A 22,569-nucleotide genomic window follows, 5' to 3' on the forward strand; every position below is an offset into this window, starting at 1 on the left:
ATTTCAGTGTCCGCCTGCCGATGCAGGGGACGTGGGTTCGTGCCCAGGTCTGGGAAGATTCCACATGCCGCGGAGCAGCTGGGCCCGTGAGCTATGGCTGCTGAGCCTGCATGTCCGGAGCCTGTGCTCCGCAACGAGAGAGGCCACAACAGTGAGACCCCCGTGCCCCAAAAAAAAAAAAAAAAAAAAGCTTACATTCTGAGCCCCAGCCATAAGACAGAACTTGATTAATCTGGCAAGATGGTAGAGGGGGACGTGCATAGGCCTTGAACCCCATAGTCTGTTTTCAGCAGTAGTAGCCGCAATAACAGGTCAGGAAGCATTCATGGGTGTCCTGGGGGTTTTCTCTAACACTGCTGCAGGAAGCAAAGCCAAATGGACTTCATTCCTGCCTTATTGGAACTCGTGGGATGTTTAGACATAGCCTAGTCTCTTCACTGCAAAGCAGACTGTGCTAAGAGCTATAAAGGGTTACAAAGTGCTTTATAGGTGCTGTCTTTTTTTAAAAAAATAAATTTATTTATTTGTTTTTATTTTTGGCCGTGTTGGGTCTTCGTTGCTGTGCACAGGCTTTCTCCAGTTGCGGCGAGCAGGGGCTACTCTTCATTGCGGTGCACGGGCCTCTCACTGTCATGGCTTCTCTTGTTGCAGAGCACAGGTTCTAGGTGCACGGGCTTCAGTAGTTGTGGCAGGCGGGCTCAGTAGTTGTGGCTTGCGGGCTCTAGAGCGCAGGAGGCCGTTTTTGAGCTGCACCTTGAAGGGAAAGAGCGCTTGTTCAGACAAAGGGACATGCAGGTAAAGAGAACACAGAGGAGGAAACTTGCTGAGCCCATTGGAGGACCCAGGAAGCGCCTTTGACTGCCCTGGAGTGCAGGAGGTCCTCCCCCACTGGTCTGTGGCCAGTGCCGGGCTAGTAGCCCTGAGAAGAGCAGCAGCTTAGTTGCTCCACGGCATGTGAGATCCTCCCAGGCCAGGGATCAAACCCGTGTCCCCTGCATTGGCAGGTGGATTCCTAACCACTGCACCACGAGGGAAGCCCTACAGGTGCTGCCTTAATCTGCTTAGGCTGCTGTAATAGAATATCATAGGCTGGGTGGCTTAAACAACAGGAATTTATTTCTTGCAGTCCTGAAGGCTGGCAAGTCCAAGATAAAGTGGCCGATTCAGTTCTTGCTGAGAGCCCTCTTCCTGGTTTGCAGCCAGCTGCCTTCTTGCTGTATCCTCACATGGCAGGGAGAGAGTTCCTCTCTCACATCTCTTCTTGTAAGGTCACTAACCCCATTCTTGAGGGCTCCACTCTCGTGACCTAATTACCTCCCAAAGGTCCCACCTCCAATTACCACCACATTGGAAATTAGGGCTTCAACATATGAATTTGGGGAGGACACATTCAGTCCATAGCAGGTGCTGTTATACTCACAAGTCAGAACACTGGGGCCTGGGAGGGTAGGCAGTGCCATCTGGAAAGGAAGGCACTTTGGGCAGAGATGGCAGCAGAGCAAAGGCCAATTTGGGCCTGTTTGAGGAAATGTAAGGGATCCAAATGGCGAGAGCCTAGAATATGTTGTGAAAGGGCAGTGTGAGTGTGAAAGGTGATTGAAAGGTAGGTTGGGTCAAATCACCGAGTGCCTAAAAGAGATAGATGGGGCTTCCTATGGCCCACATAGCAGATGATAGGAGCATGGACAGAACAACAGCCGATTGTGTCGGGCACTTTACATGTTATGAAGCTCTTTCCTACCATCCTTCTGCTCTGTCCTCACAATTGGTGGCATGCAGACAAGAGAGGCAAGTTTAGGATCAGGAGCCTGGGGTCCACTCCACCCAGGTACAAGTTATGTATATATGAACAAGTCACTTCACGTCTCCACGTCTCACCTTACTCATCTCTGACAACAGGTCCCAATTTTCAACGCTTGAGAAAGGATTACACAAAACCACACATATGAAGATGCTGTATTTAACTTCTGGTCCTCAGTTCTTTCGTTGTAAAATTGGGACAATCATGTCTAGTCTAATTCAGGGGACCGTGTCCGTGGTTTGTAAGCGAGGACCAAATGGCAAAAATCTTATTACGGAGGCCAGTGAATAGTTAGTTCCTTTTGACAGATGAGGCTACGGAAGTTAGTGTTTCTTGGTTGGTGGGCTGGGAGCCTCAGAGAAGGGGCTTTGGCTACTTTAATAGCGCCCCTTAGTATGGTCACAGTAACTTATTTGGAATAGGGAGGCATAGGCACAGAAACCACACGTTCTCTCAAACGGGAGAGGCGATGCGGCGCAACCACGCTGACTTATCCGAATCCGGTCCACTTAAAGGGCCAGATCTTCCCATGCCCTGCCTCCGCCGTACAAAATCGCCAATCAGCGAACGAGCCGCTGCGTGACGCTATCTTCTTGCGACAAAGCCGGCCGTCTGAGGCGTTTACTGGTGACGGACGCCGGGCGCTGAGGCTATGCGCCCCCGGGAGGTGCTGGGCCAGGCGGCCAGGCTGGCCTCCTCTGGTCTCCTCCTGCAGGTACTCTGCCGGGCCGGCCCCAGCCCGTTCCGCAACCGGGATTCACGGGGAGGTGGCCCTGGGGCCCTGGAGAGCCCATCCCGGGGCAGACCCAGCCCTGGCGTGGACCCCGCTACTACGGAGGGGTTCCGCGAGAGGCGGTGGCCGAGAGGGGACAACTGGGCCCGGAGCTGGGAGCCTGTGTCCAGAATCCTGGCTGGGACACTGCAAACAAACCACTTTCCTTTTGAGCATTATATATCCCATATGGCAGTAGGGGAGGGTTAGATCAGGTGGCCGGGGTGCCTCTGGTGCTCTAGAATCTCATATATATATATATTTTTTAACATCTTTATTGGAGTATAACTGTTTTACAATGGTGTGTTAGTTTCTGCTTTACAACAAAGTGAATCAGTTATACATATACATATGTTCCCATATCTCTTCCCTCTTGCGTCTCCCTCCCTCCCACCCCCCCTACCCCACCCCTCTAGGTGGTCACAAAAGCACAGGGAGTTCCCTCAAATCTGGCACCCAGTTTCACCTATTCATGAACATTTTTACCGTGTAGTGCGTTTGTTAAATGAACCGATATTGCTATATTATTCTTAACTAAAGTCATTATTTAGATTTCCATAATTTTTATCCAATGTCCTTTTTTCTGTTCCAGGATACAGCGTTACATTTAGTCTTCATGTGTCCATAGGCTCCTCTTGGCTGTGACAATTTCTCATACTTTCCTCATTTTTGATGACCTCGACAATGTTGAGGAGTACTGGTAAGTTATTTTGTAGGATGTTCCACTATTGGAATTTGCCATCCTTCTTTAAAGCATGTCTGCAGACATTTCCCTACAAACTGTGTCCTTTCTAGCAAAGATATCATTCTCCTTATTATCCTTTCTGTACCAAGTGCTTCACTTTCCACCCCTCACCTCCCGAATTTATATATTAAATATATATACGTACTTAAACAAACTTTCTGCAGAATTCAGAATGCTCAGTCAAGTGCTTCACTTTGTATTCTATTTAGATTGCTGATAAATACAGCATAAAAATCACTGCTAGATCATACATTAAAAAGACAAAAAAAAAGCATAGGAAATATTAAACTTAAAGAAAAATAACAATAGTTATAAAAATTTGACACTTTTATAATAGAAATGATATTTTAAACTGAAATCTGTCTTGTAAGTAGAAGCATAAGGAGACAACTCTAAAGAATAAAATTGCAATTTATTAAATTTTGCACTTGTGTAGAAGCAGAAAATTAGATGAAGATTTTTTTTTCCCAACTGTATTAATTTCCTGTGGCTATTGTAACTAATTACCACAGACTGGTTGGTAAGCCAGAAATTTATTCTCTAGCAATTCTGGAGGCCAGAAGTCTGAAATCAAGATGTTGGCAGGGCCACACTCCCTCTGGTGCGCTGGAGGAGAATCTTTTCCTCGTCTCTTCCAGCTTCTGGTGGCTGTAAGCAGTTCTGACGAATGTATGGCTGTCTCACTCAGATCTCTGCCTTGGTGGTCACATTGCCTTCTCTTGGTGGGTCTTAAATCTCTCCTGTGTGCCACTTAAAAGGATACCTGTCATTGGATCTAGGTCCCATCTATACAACCTAGAATGATCTCATCTCAAGAGCCTTAATTACGTCTGTAAAGACCTTTCTAAATAAGGTAGCATTCACCGGTTCCAGGGATTAGGACATGGATATGCCTTTTTCGGGGACCCCCATTCAGCCTTCTAGATCACCATTTCAATGATTAAAGTCCATTCATTTCTCTAATATTTCAAAATAATATTGGTTGTTTCTTTGAAGTTAGGCAGTTTTATGTTACAGACCTTTTCCTAGCATTTTCAGAGTATTTTTTCCATCTATTTCAATTAAAATGTAGCCTCTATCTATTCAAAACACGAAAAACAATGCGGAGCCTCAAACACTTGTAATTTCATTGATTGCTTAAAGCAAGAATGATCTTAGATTTGGAGGAAAACTAGAAAATGAATGTTTGTTGGGCAAATTCAGAGACAGTACTCCATTTATATTGTACCACTTATTTATATTGATGTTTTCAAGTCCCAGAATTTGTAAATAATCTGTCAGTTTCTCAGTTGAAGCTGATGGTGGCTGAGAGCTCAGCTCCGGCATCGAGATAATGTGCCTTCTCCATGTGACTTGATCTTCCTCACAGCATGGTGATTCAAGTTGGTTGGACTTACATGGTGGCTCAGGGCTGCAAAAAGAGTCTCCTAGCCCACAAAGTGGAAATTTTACTTAGTGCACTTTTGTGATGTAACCTCAGAACTAAGATAGCATCAATTCTGCTGTACTTTTAAAAATGAAGCTGTCAAAGATCCATTCACATTTAAGAGGTGAGGACATATACCCTTCTTCTCAATGAGAGAAATGACAAAGAATTTGGGGCCATATTTTAAAATTGCCACACCACGTTTCATGCTATTTGAAGTATTTTACAGTTCTACCTCGATAATCTTTGCCGGAAAGATCATTGACTTCAGAACAGTATAATATTACCTATGTGGCCACAGTCCCCAGGGTTCTGTATTGTGCTAAGCCCGTGGTTCTCAATCCTGTCCGTGCTTTAAAATCACCTGGAGAGGGCTTCCCTGGTGGCGCAGTGGTTGAGAGTCCGCCTGCTCATGCAGGCGACACGGGTTCGTGCCCCGGTCCGGGAGGATCCCACATGCCGCAGAGCGGCTGGGCCTGTGAGCCGTGGCCGCTGAGCCTGCGCGTCCGGAGCCTGTGCTCCGCAACGAGAGAGGCCACAACAGTGAGAGGCCCGTGTACCGCAAAAAAAAAAAAAAAAAAAGCTTACATTCTGAGCCCCAGCCATAAGACAGAACTTGATTAATCTGGCAAGATGGTAGAGGGGGACGTGCATAGGCCTTGAACCCCATAGTCTGTTTTCAGCAGTAGTAGCCGCAATAACAGGTCAGGAAGCATTCATGGGTGTCCTGGGGGTTTTCTCTAACACTGCTGCAGGAAGCAAAGCCAAATGGACTTCATTCCTGCCTTATTGGAACTCGTGGGATGTTTAGACATAGCCTAGTCTCTTCACTGCAAAGCAGACTGTGCTAAGAGCTATAAAGGGTTACAAAGTGCTTTATAGGTGCTGTCTTTTTTTAAAAAAATAAATTTATTTATTTGTTTTTATTTTTGGCCGTGTTGGGTCTTCGTTGCTGTGCACAGGCTTTCTCCAGTTGCGGCGAGCAGGGGCTACTCTTCATTGCGGTGCACGGGCCTCTCACTGTCATGGCTTCTCTTGTTGCAGAGCACAGGTTCTAGGTGCACGGGCTTCAGTAGTTGTGGCACATGGGCTCAGTAGTTGTGGTTCGCAGCTCTAGAGCACAGGCTCAGTAGTTGTGGCACGCGGCCTTAGCTGCTCCACGGCATGTGGGATCTTCCCAGACCAGGGCTCGAACCTGTGTCCCCTGCATTGGCAGACAGATTCTTAACCACTGCGCCACCAGGGAAGTCCCCCCACCATGTAAGATTGATGAGAGGGTTAATTGAGGTGATGCATGAAAAGTGGAGGCCTGACTCACAATGTTAACCATTTTTACACTTATGGGGGCCATGGACCCAGAATCAGAAAGTCCAAAGGCTGACTCCCTGAGGCAGCCTACATATGTGTATACCTGCGTGCACACACATCTTCATGTTCCCACACGTTCACTGGCTGCGTGCACTGCACGTGACCTTACATTGTCACATCCGTGCTCATACATAAACTCACAAGCATGTATGCATTCACGTGCATGCGCACATACTCCCACTCACAGACTTTGTCTGTCTGAAGGCAGATCCTGGCAAATAGACCTGCACACACATACAGATGCACGCTCACCTCCCCCCATGCATGTGAACACATGTGCCTGAATTTGTATTCATTCACACATGCATGTCCACATCCATGAACTGCTGTTCTTCTCAGGGCTACCAGCCCGGCACTGGCCACACACCAGTGGGGGAGGACCTCCTGCACTCCAGGGCAGTCAAAGGTGCTTCCTGGGTCCTCCAATGGGCTCAGCAAGTTTCCTCCTCTGTGTTCTCTCTGCCTGCACGTCCCTCTGTCTGACCAAGCGCTCTTTCCCTTCAAGGTGCAGCTCAAAAACGGCCCCTGTGGGAAAGCTTCCCTGATGCCCCCACCAGAGAGCTCTGACCCCAAGCCTGAGCTTCCCTTGCCTGTTTTTTTCCACCTCAGCCTGCCTGGTATCACAGTCGTAGTGTCTTGGAGAGGGACCCTGAGCTCTGAGAGGGCAGCGATTGTGACTCGTTCACCCTTATGTTCCCTCCTAATGCCCAGCACAGGGTGGTGGCTCTGGAATAGACATTGTGTTGATATGAACCAGGCTGATGAGTGGACATTGCAGTTTACTCTCTTACCTCTGCACAAATCAAAGCCCACAGGAGCCAGCAAGGCCAGAGCCCTGTGGCTGCTCACCCCCAACCCCTGGGCAGACCCTGGGACCCAGGGGCTGCACTGTGCACCCTTCCTGATACAAAATTTCCCCAAGGCCCTCGCGCAGGCACTGCCTCCAGTCCCTGCTGCCCTGACCACTGAACTGTGGCCCAATCCTGAGAGCAAGACCCCCTGATGGCTGGATGGGCCTGGGGGCAGATCTCAGGACTCAGTTTGCTTGCTTTAAGCAGACAGAATTTTCCAGCCCACCGAAGGAGGCAGATTTTCCAAGGTGCCTGAAGATCTGCCCTCAGGCTGTGCTTCTCAGAGCTTGGTCCACTGTATCAGAACCACCCAGAGTGCAGGTTAATGCATATTCCTAGGCCCACCCCAGTCTTCCTGAATCAGAACTGCTGAAGTGGAGCCAAAAATTCAGCACTAACAATAAACAACCTGGTTTAGTCCTGGTTAAGGGTCTGAGAGTCACACCGTCCGGTGCAAATTCTGGCACCATCATTTACTTAGCCCTTAGGCAAGTCCCTTAACCCCACTAAGCCTCAGTCTTCTGGTCTGTAAAATGGGGATAATAATGGTGCCTATGTTGTGGGGCTGCTGTGGAGTAAAATGAGATCATGAAAGTGAAGTGTGCAGCATAGTGCCGACACGGGCTCAGCAAATGTGGACTACTAGTAGCACAGCCAAATTCTCATGCCTGGGGACTTCTGAGTGAGGGACAGAGGCTTGAGTTTCTCTTGCAGGGAGGGCATTGGTGGAGGTCCTCTGGGCACCAGGAAGCCTTGGCAGGGCAGAGCTAGTGGCTGGTGTATAGGACCATGCCCAGCTCTTCTGCCTCCACCCAGCTGAGGTCCAAGGTCCCGCTTCGCATATCTTCCATCCTGCCTCCCCACCCGCCAGCCACCTCCCTCCCTGCCCTGATGCCCCAGGAGTCTAACTGGCTTGGCAACAGCCCTGGCACTCCCTCCAGCTTTGTAATAAAATAGCTAGCTCAGGTCACCTTTCCCTGGCAGGGAGGCTACCTGCCATGGAGAGCAGGGGGCGGGTGGCGGGGGGGAGCCCAGAGAAACAGCTCCTTCAATGACCACCAGTGATAGTCTAGTGTTCTCCCAGGGGTCACTTGCTCTCCAAACCAGGCAACCACCAGGAGAGAACTCTTTATCATCATTATCATCATTAATCATTTTGTATCTTGCCATGGGCTAATAAAACTCTTCCACCCTTAAAACATTTTTAAAGTGAACTTAAAATTTCATTTATGTATGCATTCATTCATTCAATATTGAAATGTCCACTGCTTGTCAGGAACCGGGGCTCAATGATGATCACCAGGATTGGCAAACTTTTTCTTTAAAAGGCCAGACAGTAAATATTTTCAGTTTTTCAGGCCAAGCTACTCTGCTGTTCTAGTAAGACAGTAGCTATAGACAACAAGTAAACAAATGGATGGATGTGGTTGTGTTCCAGTAAAACTTTATTTGTGGGGAGGGGCAAGATAAGGGTGGAGATTAAGAGGTATAAACTACTATGTATAAAATAAATAAGCTACAAGGATATATTAGAAAACAGGGAATATAGCCAATATTTTATAATAATTGTAAGTGGAATATAACCTTTAAAAATTGTGAATCACTATGTTGTACACCTGAAACTTACATAATATTGTACATCAACTGTACTTCAATTTAAAAAAATAATAATTTGAAAATACAGTGGAAATGTACAATATGATTCCAATCATCTTTTTTCTTTTATAAAATTTATTTATTTAATTTATTTATTTTTGGCCGTGTTGGGTCTTTGCTGCGCGCAGGCTTTTTCTAGTTGCGGTGAGCAGGGGCTACTCTCCACTGCAGTGCGCGGGCTTCTCAGTGCGGAGGCTTCTCTTGTTGTGGAGCATGGGCTCTAGTCGCGCGGTCCTCCGTAGGTGTGGCACGCGGGCTCAGTAGTTGTGGCTCGCGGGCTCTAGAGTGCAGGCTCAGTAGTTGTGGCACCTGTGCTCAGTTGCTCCACGACATGTGGGATCTTCCCAGACCAGGGCTCGAACCCATGTCCCCTGCATTGGCAGGTGGATTCTTAATCACTGCACCACCAGGGAAGCCCCGATTCCAATTTTCTAATTAAAAAAACCTTTACTGTAGACCCTGAAATCTGAATTTCATGTGTCATGAAATAGTCTTCTTTTGATTTTTTTCCCAATCTTTTAAAATTATAAAAATTATCCTTAGCTTGTAGGTGGCTTAAAACAGGCAATAGCCAGTGGGTCACAGCTCACCAGCCCTGTGTTTAGCCCTCCACACAGGAGTGTGGCACACAGGAGTGTGCCAGGCCCTGTTGGTGCCAATACCTCTAACAGAGGCAAGGCCTTTGGAGAGGCTCAGCACAGAGGCAGGGGACAACTTCAAGCCCACTGCAGCTCAACCTCTGCAGCTCTCCCAGAGTCCTCATCTGTAATACCTACCTCATGAGTTGTTGAGAGGATGAAGGGGTTAGTACATGCATGTGCAGTGCTCACACGAGCACCTAACATGGAGTCAGTGGTCGATGCTCACTGATTCTCATTACAGTTCCTTCTCTCCCACACACCCCTGCACCCAGCACAGCTCTGGGCACAAAGTGTCTGCTCAATCTCTCCTTGCTAAATCCTACCCTCCAGAATGAGAGAAAAGGGCCCCTGACTCCCTGCCCAGAACCCCCTTGGGGTCTGTACCCTGGACTCCTGGGAGGCTTTGCACTTTGGACTTAGCTTGGAGCATTTCCCTTTGGCTTCTTTGCCCCCAGTGAAACGATTCCCTAGTCACTCCCAGACCAGCCCACCTGGATGCCTAGGGTTAGAGTATGTTGACGTGAAGAGCTCTTGGGGACTTCCCTGGTGGTCCAGTGGTTAAGACTCTGTGATTCCAATGCGGGAGTGTGGGTTCGATCCCTGGTCGGGAAACTAAGATCCCACATGCCGTGCAGAGCAGACAAAAAAAAATAGCTCTTGGCTGGTTGCGCTCCAAGGAGGAGCTGTGGAGGAGGCAGCTGCTTGGCTGGGATAAAGGGAGCCAGAGCCCACCTCACCAGCTAGCCCAAGGTCCATGGGGGTGGGCAGGCAGCCCAGGTCAAGGCCTTGGGCATCTCGGCCCACAGGCTGAATACCTCGACCCTCCAGCATTTTGCTCTCCTCTCCAAGTGGTTGCCTAATTTGCTCTGCCTTCCGGAACAGCACCCCTCCCTCCCCATCTAAAAGCCTCTATTACCTTATCTTATTTCATTCTTTCATAGCACTTATCCCTATGTGAAATTTTATTATTTATTTACTAGGGTTTTTTTTTTTCACTCTTCCTTCCACTAGAATTTAAGCTCCTGAAGGGCCAGACTTTTGTCTACTATAATCCTTACAATTGCCATCACAGGGCAGACAATATCCCCTATTTAACAGCTGAGCGTATAGAGGTCACCTGGTTAGTGAGTAGCAGAATGAGGATTCAGGGCCAGGTCTGTCTGACAGTCAAAAGCTTACATTCTGGGGCTTCCCTGGTGGCGCAGCGGTTGAGAGTCCGCCTGCTCATGCAGGCGACACGGGTTCGTGCCCCGGTCCGGGAGGATCCCACATGCCGCAGAGCGGCTGGGCCTGTGAGCCGTGGCCGCTGAGCCTGCGCGTCCGGAGCCTGTGCTCCGCAACGAGAGAGGCCACAACAGTGAGAGGCCCGCGTACCGCAAAAAAAAAAAAAAAAAAAAGCTTACATTCTGAGCCCCAGCCATAAGACAGAACTTGATTAATCTGGCAAGATGGTAGAGGGGGACGTGCATAGGCCTTGAACCCCATAGTCTGTTTTCAGCAGTAGTAGCCGCAATAACAGGTCAGGAAGCATTCATGGGTGTCCTGGGGGTTTTCTCTAACACTGCTGCAGGAAGCAAAGCCAAATGGACTTCATTCCTGCCTTATTGGAACTCGTGGGATGTTTAGACATAGCCTAGTCTCTTCACTGCAAAGCAGACTGTGCTAAGAGCTATAAAGGGTTACAAAGTGCTTTATAGGTGCTGTCTTTTTTTAAAAAAATAAATTTATTTATTTGTTTTTATTTTTGGCCGTGTTGGGTCTTCGTTGCTGTGCACAGGCTTTCTCCAGTTGCGGCGAGCAGGGGCTACTCTTCATTGCGGTGCACGGGCCTCTCACTGTCATGGCTTCTCTTGTTGCAGAGCACAGGTTCTAGGTGCACGGGCTTCAGTAGTTGTGGCAGGCGGGCTCAGTAGTTGTGGCTTGCGGGCTCTAGAGCGCAGGAGGCCGTTTTTGAGCTGCACCTTGAAGGGAAAGAGCGCTTGGTCAGACAAAGGGACATGCAGGTAAAGAGAACACAGAGGAGGAAACTTGCTGAGCCCATTGGAGGACCCAGGAAGCGCCTTTGACTGCCCTGGAGTGCAGGAGGTCCTCCCCCACTGGTCTGTGGCCAGTGCCGGGCTAGTAGCCCTGAGAAGAGCAGCAGCTTAGTTGCTCCACGGCATGTGAGATCCTCCCAGGCCAGGGATCAAACCCGTGTCCCCTGCATTGGCAGGTGGATTCCTAACCACTGCACCACGAGGGAAGCCCTACAGGTGCTGCCTTAATCTGCTTAGGCTGCTGTAATAGAATATCATAGGCTGGGTGGCTTAAACAACAGGAATTTATTTCTTGCAGTCCTGAAGGCTGGCAAGTCCAAGATAAAGTGGCCGATTCAGTTCTTGCTGAGAGCCCTCTTCCTGGTTTGCAGCCAGCTGCCTTCTTGCTGTATCCTCACATGGCAGGGAGAGAGTTCCTCTCTCACATCTCTTCTTGTAAGGTCACTAACCCCATTCTTGAGGGCTCCACTCTCGTGACCTAATTACCTCCCAAAGGTCCCACCTCCAATTACCACCACATTGGAAATTAGGGCTTCAACATATGAATTTGGGGAGGACACATTCAGTCCATAGCAGGTGCTGTTATACTCACAAGTCAGAACACTGGGGCCTGGGAGGGTAGGCAGTGCCATCTGGAAAGGAAGGCACTTTGGGCAGAGATGGCAGCAGAGCAAAGGCCAATTTGGGCCTGTTTGAGGAAATGTAAGGGATCCAAATGGCGAGAGCCTAGAATATGTTGTGAAAGGGCAGTGTGAGTGTGAAAGGTGATTGAAAGGTAGGTTGGGTCAAATCACCGAGTGCCTAAAAGAGATAGATGGGGCTTCCTATGGCCCACATAGCAGATGATAGGAGCATGGACAGAACAACAGCCGATTGTGTCGGGCACTTTACATGTTATGAAGCTCTTTCCTACCATCCTTCTGCTCTGTCCTCACAATTGGTGGCATGCAGACAAGAGAGGCAAGTTTAGGATCAGGAGCCTGGGGTCCACTCCACCCAGGTACAAGTTATGTATATATGAACAAGTCACTTCACGTCTCCACGTCTCACCTTACTCATCTCTGACAACAGGTCCCAATTTTCAACGCTTGAGAAAGGATTACACAAAACCACACATATGAAGATGCTGTATTTAACTTCTGGTCCTCAGTTCTTTCGTTGTAAAATTGGGACAATCATGTCTAGTCTAATTCAGGGGACCGTGTCCGTGGTTTGTAAGCGAGGACCAAATGGCAAAAATCTTATTACGGAGGCCAGTGAATAGTTAGTTCCTTTTGACAGATGAGGCTACGGAAGTTAGTGTTTCTTGGTTGGTGGGCTGGGAGCCTCAGAGAAGGGGCTTTGGCTACTTTAATAGCGCCCCTTAGTATGGTCACAGTAACTTATTTGGAATAGGGAGGCATAGGCACAGAAACCACACGTTCTCTCAAACGGGAGAGGCGATGCGGCGCAACCACGCTGACTTATCCGAATCCGGTCCACTTAAAGGGCCAGATCTTCCCATGCCCTGCCTCCGCCGTACAAAATCGCCAATCAGCGAACGAGCCGCTGCGTGACGCTATCTTCTTGCGACAAAGCCGGCCGTCTGAGGCGTTTACTGGTGACGGACGCCGGGCGCTGAGGCTATGCGCCCCCGGGAGGTGCTGGGCCAGGCGGCCAGGCTGGCCTCCTCTGGTCTCCTCCTGCAGGTACTCTGCCGGGCCGGCCCCAGCCCGTTCCGCAACCGGGATTCACGGGGAGGTGGCCCTGGGGCCCTGGAGAGCCCATCCCGGGGCAGACCCAGCCCTGGCGTGGACCCCGCTACTACGGAGGGGTTCCGCGAGAGGCGGTGGCCGAGAGGGGACAACTGGGCCCGGAGCTGGGAGCCTGTGTCCAGAATCCTGGCTGGGACACTGCAAACAAACCACTTTCCTTTTGAGCATTATATATCCCATATGGCAGTAGGGGAGGGTTAGATCAGGTGGCCGGGGTGCCTCTGGTGCTCTAGAATCTCATATATATATATATTTTTTAACATCTTTATTGGAGTATAACTGTTTTACACCACCATGTAAGATTGATGAGAGGGTTAATTGAGGTGATGCATGAAAAGTGGAGGCCTGACTCACAATGTTAACCATTTTTACACTTATGGGGGCCATGGACCCAGAATCAGAAAGTCCAAAGGCTGACTCCCTGAGGCAGCCTACATATGTGTATACCTGCGTGCACACACATCTTCATGTTCCCACACGTTCACTGGCTGCGTGCACTGCACGTGACCTTACATTGTCACATCCGTGCTCATACATAAACTCACAAGCATGTATGCATTCACGTGCATGCGCACATACTCCCACTCACAGACTTTGTCTGTCTGAAGGCAGATCCTGGCAAATAGACCTGCACACACATACAGATGCACGCTCACCTCCCCCCATGCATGTGAACACATGTGCCTGAATTTGTATTCATTCACACATGCATGTCCACATCCATGAACTGCTGTTCTTCTCAGGGCTACCAGCCCGGCACTGGCCACACACCAGTGGGGGAGGACCTCCTGCACTCCAGGGCAGTCAAAGGTGCTTCCTGGGTCCTCCAATGGGCTCAGCAAGTTTCCTCCTCTGTGTTCTCTCTGCCTGCACGTCCCTCTGTCTGACCAAGCGCTCTTTCCCTTCAAGGTGCAGCTCAAAAACGGCCCCTGTGGGAAAGCTTCCCTGATGCCCCCACCAGAGAGCTCTGACCCCAAGCCTGAGCTTCCCTTGCCTGTTTTTTTCCACCTCAGCCTGCCTGGTATCACAGTCGTAGTGTCTTGGAGAGGGACCCTGAGCTCTGAGAGGGCAGCGATTGTGACTCGTTCACCCTTATGTTCCCTCCTAATGCCCAGCACAGGGTGGTGGCTCTGGAATAGACATTGTGTTGATATGAACCAGGCTGATGAGTGGACATTGCAGTTTACTCTCTTACCTCTGCACAAATCAAAGCCCACAGGAGCCAGCAAGGCCAGAGCCCTGTGGCTGCTCACCCCCAACCCCTGGGCAGACCCTGGGACCCAGGGGCTGCACTGTGCACCCTTCCTGATACAAAATTTCCCCAAGGCCCTCGCGCAGGCACTGCCTCCAGTCCCTGCTGCCCTGACCACTGAACTGTGGCCCAATCCTGAGAGCAAGACCCCCTGATGGCTGGATGGGCCTGGGGGCAGATCTCAGGACTCAGTTTGCTTGCTTTAAGCAGACAGAATTTTCCAGCCCACCGAAGGAGGCAGATTTTCCAAGGTGCCTGAAGATCTGCCCTCAGGCTGTGCTTCTCAGAGCTTGGTCCACTGTATCAGAACCACCCAGAGTGCAGGTTAATGCATATTCCTAGGCCCACCCCAGTCTTCCTGAATCAGAACTGCTGAAGTGGAGCCAAAAATTCAGCACTAACAATAAACAACCTGGTTTAGTCCTGGTTAAGGGTCTGAGAGTCACACCGTCCGGTGCAAATTCTGGCACCATCATTTACTTAGCCCTTAGGCAAGTCCCTTAACCCCACTAAGCCTCAGTCTTCTGGTCTGTAAAATGGGGATAATAATGGTGCCTATGTTGTGGGGCTGCTGTGGAGTAAAATGAGATCATGAAAGTGAAGTGTGCAGCATAGTGCCGACACGGGCTCAGCAAATGTGGACTACTAGTAGCACAGCCAAATTCTCATGCCTGGGGACTTCTGAGTGAGGGACAGAGGCTTGAGTTTCTCTTGCAGGGAGGGCATTGGTGGAGGTCCTCTGGGCACCAGGAAGCCTTGGCAGGGCAGAGCTAGTGGCTGGTGTATAGGACCATGCCCAGCTCTTCTGCCTCCACCCAGCTGAGGTCCAAGGTCCCGCTTCGCATATCTTCCATCCTGCCTCCCCACCCGCCAGCCACCTCCCTCCCTGCCCTGATGCCCCAGGAGTCTAACTGGCTTGGCAACAGCCCTGGCACTCCCTCCAGCTTTGTAATAAAATAGCTAGCTCAGGTCACCTTTCCCTGGCAGGGAGGCTACCTGCCATGGAGAGCAGGGGGCGGGTGGCGGGGGGGAGCCCAGAGAAACAGCTCCTTCAATGACCACCAGTGATAGTCTAGTGTTCTCCCAGGGGTCACTTGCTCTCCAAACCAGGCAACCACCAGGAGAGAACTCTTTATCATCATTATCATCATTAATCATTTTGTATCTTGCCATGGGCTAATAAAACTCTTCCACCCTTAAAACATTTTTAAAGTGAACTTAAAATTTCATTTATGTATGCATTCATTCATTCAATATTGAAATGTCCACTGCTTGTCAGGAACCGGGGCTCAATGATGATCACCAGGATTGGCAAACTTTTTCTTTAAAAGGCCAGACAGTAAATATTTTCAGTTTTTCAGGCCAAGCTACTCTGCTGTTCTAGTAAGACAGTAGCTATAGACAACAAGTAAACAAATGGATGGATGTGGTTGTGTTCCAGTAAAACTTTATTTGTGGGGAGGGGCAAGATAAGGGTGGAGATTAAGAGGTATAAACTACTATGTATAAAATAAATAAGCTACAAGGATATATTAGAAAACAGGGAATATAGCCAATATTTTATAATAATTGTAAGTGGAATATAACCTTTAAAAATTGTGAATCACTATGTTGTACACCTGAAACTTACATAATATTGTACATCAACTGTACTTCAATTTAAAAAAATAATAATTTGAAAATACAGTGGAAATGTACAATATGATTCCAATCATCTTTTTTCTTTTATAAAATTTATTTATTTAATTTATTTATTTTTGGCCGTGTTGGGTCTTTGCTGCGCGCAGGCTTTTTCTAGTTGCGGTGAGCAGGGGCTACTCTCCACTGCAGTGCGCGGGCTTCTCAGTGCGGAGGCTTCTCTTGTTGTGGAGCATGGGCTCTAGTCGCGCGGTCCTCCGTAGGTGTGGCACGCGGGCTCAGTAGTTGTGGCTCGCGGGCTCTAGAGTGCAGGCTCAGTAGTTGTGGCACCTGTGCTCAGTTGCTCCACGACATGTGGGATCTTCCCAGACCAGGGCTCGAACCCATGTCCCCTGCATTGGCAGGTGGATTCTTAATCACTGCACCACCAGGGAAGCCCCGATTCCAATTTTCTAATTAAAAAAACCTTTACTGTAGACCCTGAAATCTGAATTTCATGTGTCATGAAATAGTCTTCTTTTGATTTTTTTCCCAATCTTTTAAAATTATAAAAATTATCCTTAGCTTGTAGGTGGCTTAAAACAGGCAATAGCCAGTGGGTCACAGCTCACCAGCCCTGTGTTTAGCCCTCCACACAGGAGTGTGGCACACAGGAGTGTGCCAGGCCCTGTTGGTGCCAATACCTCTAACAGAGGCAAGGCCTTTGGAGAGGCTCAGCACAGAGGCAGGGGACAACTTCAAGCCCACTGCAGCTCAACCTCTGCAGCTCTCCCAGAGTCCTCATCTGTAATACCTACCTCATGAGTTGTTGAGAGGATGAAGGGGTTAGTACATGCATGTGCAGTGCTCACACGAGCACCTAACATGGAGTCAGTGGTCGATGCTCACTGATTCTCATTACAGTTCCTTCTCTCCCACACACCCCTGCACCCAGCACAGCTCTGGGCACAAAGTGTCTGCTCAATCTCTCCTTGCTAAATCCTACCCTCCAGAATGAGAGAAAAGGGCCCCTGACTCCCTGCCCAGAACCCCCTTGGGGTCTGTACCCTGGACTCCTGGGAGGCTTTGCACTTTGGACTTAGCTTGGAGCATTTCCCTTTGGCTTCTTTGCCCCCAGTGAAACGATTCCCTAGTCACTCCCAGACCAGCCCACCTGGATGCCTAGGGTTAGAGTATGTTGACGTGAAGAGCTCTTGGGGACTTCCCTGGTGGTCCAGTGGTTAAGACTCTGTGATTCCAATGCGGGAGTGTGGGTTCGATCCCTGGTCGGGAAACTAAGATCCCACATGCCGTGCAGAGCAGACAAAAAAAAATAGCTCTTGGCTGGTTGCGCTCCAAGGAGGAGCTGTGGAGGAGGCAGCTGCTTGGCTGGGATAAAGGGAGCCAGAGCCCACCTCACCAGCTAGCCCAAGGTCCATGGGGGTGGGCAGGCAGCCCAGGTCAAGGCCTTGGGCATCTCGGCCCACAGGCTGAATACCTCGACCCTCCAGCATTTTGCTCTCCTCTCCAAGTGGTTGCCTAATTTGCTCTGCCTTCCGGAACAGCACCCCTCCCTCCCCATCTAAAAGCCTCTATTACCTTATCTTATTTCATTCTTTCATAGCACTTATCCCTATGTGAAATTTTATTATTTATTTACTAGGGTTTTTTTTTTTCACTCTTCCTTCCACTAGAATTTAAGCTCCTGAAGGGCCAGACTTTTGTCTACTATAATCCTTACAATTGCCATCACAGGGCAGACAATATCCCCTATTTAACAGCTGAGCGTATAGAGGTCACCTGGTTAGTGAGTAGCAGAATGAGGATTCAGGGCCAGGTCTGTCTGACAGTCAAAAGCTTACATTCTGGGGCTTCCCTGGTGGCGCAGCGGTTGAGAGTCCGCCTGCTCATGCAGGCGACACGGGTTCGTGCCCCGGTCCGGGAGGATCCCACATGCCGCAGAGCGGCTGGGCCTGTGAGCCGTGGCCGCTGAGCCTGCGCGTCCGGAGCCTGTGCTCCGCAACGAGAGAGGCCACAACAGTGAGAGGCCCGCGTATGAAAAGTGGAGGCCTGACTCACAATGTTAACCATTTTTACACTTATGGGGGCCATGGACCCAGAATCAGAAAGTCCAAAGGCTGACTCCCTGAGGCAGCCTACATATGTGTATACCTGCGTGCACACACATCTTCATGTTCCCACACGTTCACTGGCTGCGTGCACTGCACGTGACCTTACATTGTCACATCCGTGCTCATACATAAACTCACAAGCATGTATGCATTCACGTGCATGCGCACATACTCCCACTCACAGACTTTGTCTGTCTGAAGGCAGATCCTGGCAAATAGACCTGCACACACATACAGATGCACGCTCACCTCCCCCCATGCATGTGAACACATGTGCCTGAATTTGTATTCATTCACACATGCATGTCCACATCCATGAACTGCTGTTCTTCTCAGGGCTACCAGCCCGGCACTGGCCACACACCAGTGGGGGAGGACCTCCTGCACTCCAGGGCAGTCAAAGGTGCTTCCTGGGTCCTCCAATGGGCTCAGCAAGTTTCCTCCTCTGTGTTCTCTCTGCCTGCACGTCCCTCTGTCTGACCAAGCGCTCTTTCCCTTCAAGGTGCAGCTCAAAAACGGCCCCTGTGGGAAAGCTTCCCTGATGCCCCCACCAGAGAGCTCTGACCCCAAGCCTGAGCTTCCCTTGCCTGTTTTTTTCCACCTCAGCCTGCCTGGTATCACAGTCGTAGTGTCTTGGAGAGGGACCCTGAGCTCTGAGAGGGCAGCGATTGTGACTCGTTCACCCTTATGTTCCCTCCTAATGCCCAGCACAGGGTGGTGGCTCTGGAATAGACATTGTGTTGATATGAACCAGGCTGATGAGTGGACATTGCAGTTTACTCTCTTACCTCTGCACAAATCAAAGCCCACAGGAGCCAGCAAGGCCAGAGCCCTGTGGCTGCTCACCCCCAACCCCTGGGCAGACCCTGGGACCCAGGGGCTGCACTGTGCACCCTTCCTGATACAAAATTTCCCCAAGGCCCTCGCGCAGGCACTGCCTCCAGTCCCTGCTGCCCTGACCACTGAACTGTGGCCCAATCCTGAGAGCAAGACCCCCTGATGGCTGGATGGGCCTGGGGGCAGATCTCAGGACTCAGTTTGCTTGCTTTAAGCAGACAGAATTTTCCAGCCCACCGAAGGAGGCAGATTTTCCAAGGTGCCTGAAGATCTGCCCTCAGGCTGTGCTTCTCAGAGCTTGGTCCACTGTATCAGAACCACCCAGAGTGCAGGTTAATGCATATTCCTAGGCCCACCCCAGTCTTCCTGAATCAGAACTGCTGAAGTGGAGCCAAAAATTCAGCACTAACAATAAACAACCTGGTTTAGTCCTGGTTAAGGGTCTGAGAGTCACACCGTCCGGTGCAAATTCTGGCACCATCATTTACTTAGCCCTTAGGCAAGTCCCTTAACCCCACTAAGCCTCAGTCTTCTGGTCTGTAAAATGGGGATAATAATGGTGCCTATGTTGTGGGGCTGCTGTGGAGTAAAATGAGATCATGAAAGTGAAGTGTGCAGCATAGTGCCGACACGGGCTCAGCAAATGTGGACTACTAGTAGCACAGCCAAATTCTCATGCCTGGGGACTTCTGAGTGAGGGACAGAGGCTTGAGTTTCTCTTGCAGGGAGGGCATTGGTGGAGGTCCTCTGGGCACCAGGAAGCCTTGGCAGGGCAGAGCTAGTGGCTGGTGTATAGGACCATGCCCAGCTCTTCTGCCTCCACCCAGCTGAGGTCCAAGGTCCCGCTTCGCATATCTTCCATCCTGCCTCCCCACCCGCCAGCCACCTCCCTCCCTGCCCTGATGCCCCAGGAGTCTAACTGGCTTGGCAACAGCCCTGGCACTCCCTCCAGCTTTGTAATAAAATAGCTAGCTCAGGTCACCTTTCCCTGGCAGGGAGGCTACCTGCCATGGAGAGCAGGGGGCGGGTGGCGGGGGGGAGCCCAGAGAAACAGCTCCTTCAATGACCACCAGTGATAGTCTAGTGTTCTCCCAGGGGTCACTTGCTCTCCAAACCAGGCAACCACCAGGAGAGAACTCTTTATCATCATTATCATCATTAATCATTTTGTATCTTGCCATGGGCTAATAAAACTCTTCCACCCTTAAAACATTTTTAAAGTGAACTTAAAATTTCATTTATGTATGCATTCATTCATTCAATATTGAAATGTCCACTGCTTGTCAGGAACCGGGGCTCAATGATGATCACCAGGATTGGCAAACTTTTTCTTTAAAAGGCCAGACAGTAAATATTTTCAGTTTTTCAGGCCAAGCTACTCTGCTGTTCTAGTAAGACAGTAGCTATAGACAACAAGTAAACAAATGGATGGATGTGGTTGTGTTCCAGTAAAACTTTATTTGTGGGGAGGGGCAAGATAAGGGTGGAGATTAAGAGGTATAAACTACTATGTATAAAATAAATAAGCTACAAGGATATATTAGAAAACAGGGAATATAGCCAATATTTTATAATAATTGTAAGTGGAATATAACCTTTAAAAATTGTGAATCACTATGTTGTACACCTGAAACTTACATAATATTGTACATCAACTGTACTTCAATTTAAAAAAATAATAATTTGAAAATACAGTGGAAATGTACAATATGATTCCAATCATCTTTTTTCTTTTATAAAATTTATTTATTTAATTTATTTATTTTTGGCCGTGTTGGGTCTTTGCTGCGCGCAGGCTTTTTCTAGTTGCGGTGAGCGGGGGCTACTCTCCACTGCAGTGCGCGGGCTTCTCAGTGCGGAGGCTTCTCTTGTTGTGGAGCATGGGCTCTAGTCGCGCGGTCCTCCGTAGGTGTGGCACGCGGGCTCAGTAGTTGTGGCTCGCGGGCTCTAGAGTGCAGGCTCAGTAGTTGTGGCACCTGTGCTCAGTTGCTCCACGACATGTGGGATCTTCCCAGACCAGGGCTCGAACCCATGTCCCCTGCATTGGCAGGTGGATTCTTAATCACTGCACCACCAGGGAAGCCCCGATTCCAATTTTCTAATTAAAAAAACCTTTACTGTAGACCCTGAAATCTGAATTTCATGTGTCATGAAATAGTCTTCTTTTGATTTTTTTCCCAATCTTTTAAAATTATAAAAATTATCCTTAGCTTGTAGGTGGCTTAAAACAGGCAATAGCCAGTGGGTCACAGCTCACCAGCCCTGTGTTTAGCCCTCCACACAGGAGTGTGGCACACAGGAGTGTGCCAGGCCCTGTTGGTGCCAATACCTCTAACAGAGGCAAGGCCTTTGGAGAGGCTCAGCACAGAGGCAGGGGACAACTTCAAGCCCACTGCAGCTCAACCTCTGCAGCTCTCCCAGAGTCCTCATCTGTAATACCTACCTCATGAGTTGTTGAGAGGATGAAGGGGTTAGTACATGCATGTGCAGTGCTCACACGAGCACCTAACATGGAGTCAGTGGTCGATGCTCACTGATTCTCATTACAGTTCCTTCTCTCCCACACACCCCTGCACCCAGCACAGCTCTGGGCACAAAGTGTCTGCTCAATCTCTCCTTGCTAAATCCTACCCTCCAGAATGAGAGAAAAGGGCCCCTGACTCCCTGCCCAGAACCCCCTTGGGGTCTGTACCCTGGACTCCTGGGAGGCTTTGCACTTTGGACTTAGCTTGGAGCATTTCCCTTTGGCTTCTTTGCCCCCAGTGAAACGATTCCCTAGTCACTCCCAGACCAGCCCACCTGGATGCCTAGGGTTAGAGTATGTTGACGTGAAGAGCTCTTGGGGACTTCCCTGGTGGTCCAGTGGTTAAGACTCTGTGATTCCAATGCGGGAGTGTGGGTTCGATCCCTGGTCGGGAAACTAAGATCCCACATGCCGTGCAGAGCAGACAAAAAAAAATAGCTCTTGGCTGGTTGCGCTCCAAGGAGGAGCTGTGGAGGAGGCAGCTGCTTGGCTGGGATAAAGGGAGCCAGAGCCCACCTCACCAGCTAGCCCAAGGTCCATGGGGGTGGGCAGGCAGCCCAGGTCAAGGCCTTGGGCATCTCGGCCCACAGGCTGAATACCTCGACCCTCCAGCATTTTGCTCTCCTCTCCAAGTGGTTGCCTAATTTGCTCTGCCTTCCGGAACAGCACCCCTCCCTCCCCATCTAAAAGCCTCTATTACCTTATCTTATTTCATTCTTTCATAGCACTTATCCCTATGTGAAATTTTATTATTTATTTACTAGGGTTTTTTTTTTTCACTCTTCCTTCCACTAGAATTTAAGCTCCTGAAGGGCCAGACTTTTGTCTACTATAATCCTTACAATTGCCATCACAGGGCAGACAATATCCCCTATTTAACAGCTGAGCGTATAGAGGTCACCTGGTTAGTGAGTAGCAGAATGAGGATTCAGGGCCAGGTCTGTCTGACAGTCAAAAGCTTACATTCTGGGGCTTCCCTGGTGGCGCAGCGGTTGAGAGTCCGCCTGCTCATGCAGGCGACACGGGTTCGTGCCCCGGTCCGGGAGGATCCCACATGCCGCAGAGCGGCTGGGCCTGTGAGCCGTGGCCGCTGAGCCTGCGCGTCCGGAGCCTGTGCTCCGCAACGAGAGAGGCCACAACAGTGAGAGGCCCGCGTA

The 22,569-nt window shown here is 49.7% G+C and overlaps 1 protein-coding gene across 1 annotated transcript in view; it reads left to right on the forward strand.

The window, feature by feature from the left end:
- The first annotated feature begins 12,888 nt into the window (after positions 1 to 12,888).
- RFT1 (RFT1 homolog) overlaps positions 12,889 to 22,569 on the forward strand; it is a 56,086-nt gene continuing 46,405 nt past the window's right edge. The window contains exon 1 of the mRNA XM_007107166.3: positions 12,889 to 12,984. Coding sequence (XP_007107228.1) covers positions 12,922 to 12,984 — 63 coding nt within the window. The 5' untranslated portion in view covers positions 12,889 to 12,921. The remainder of the gene's footprint in view (positions 12,985 to 22,569) is intronic.

The sequence above is a fragment of the Physeter macrocephalus genome, chromosome 18 (assembly GCF_002837175.3).
Source record: "Physeter macrocephalus isolate SW-GA chromosome 18, ASM283717v5, whole genome shotgun sequence".
Lineage (NCBI taxonomy): Eukaryota > Metazoa > Chordata > Mammalia > Artiodactyla > Physeteridae > Physeter > Physeter macrocephalus.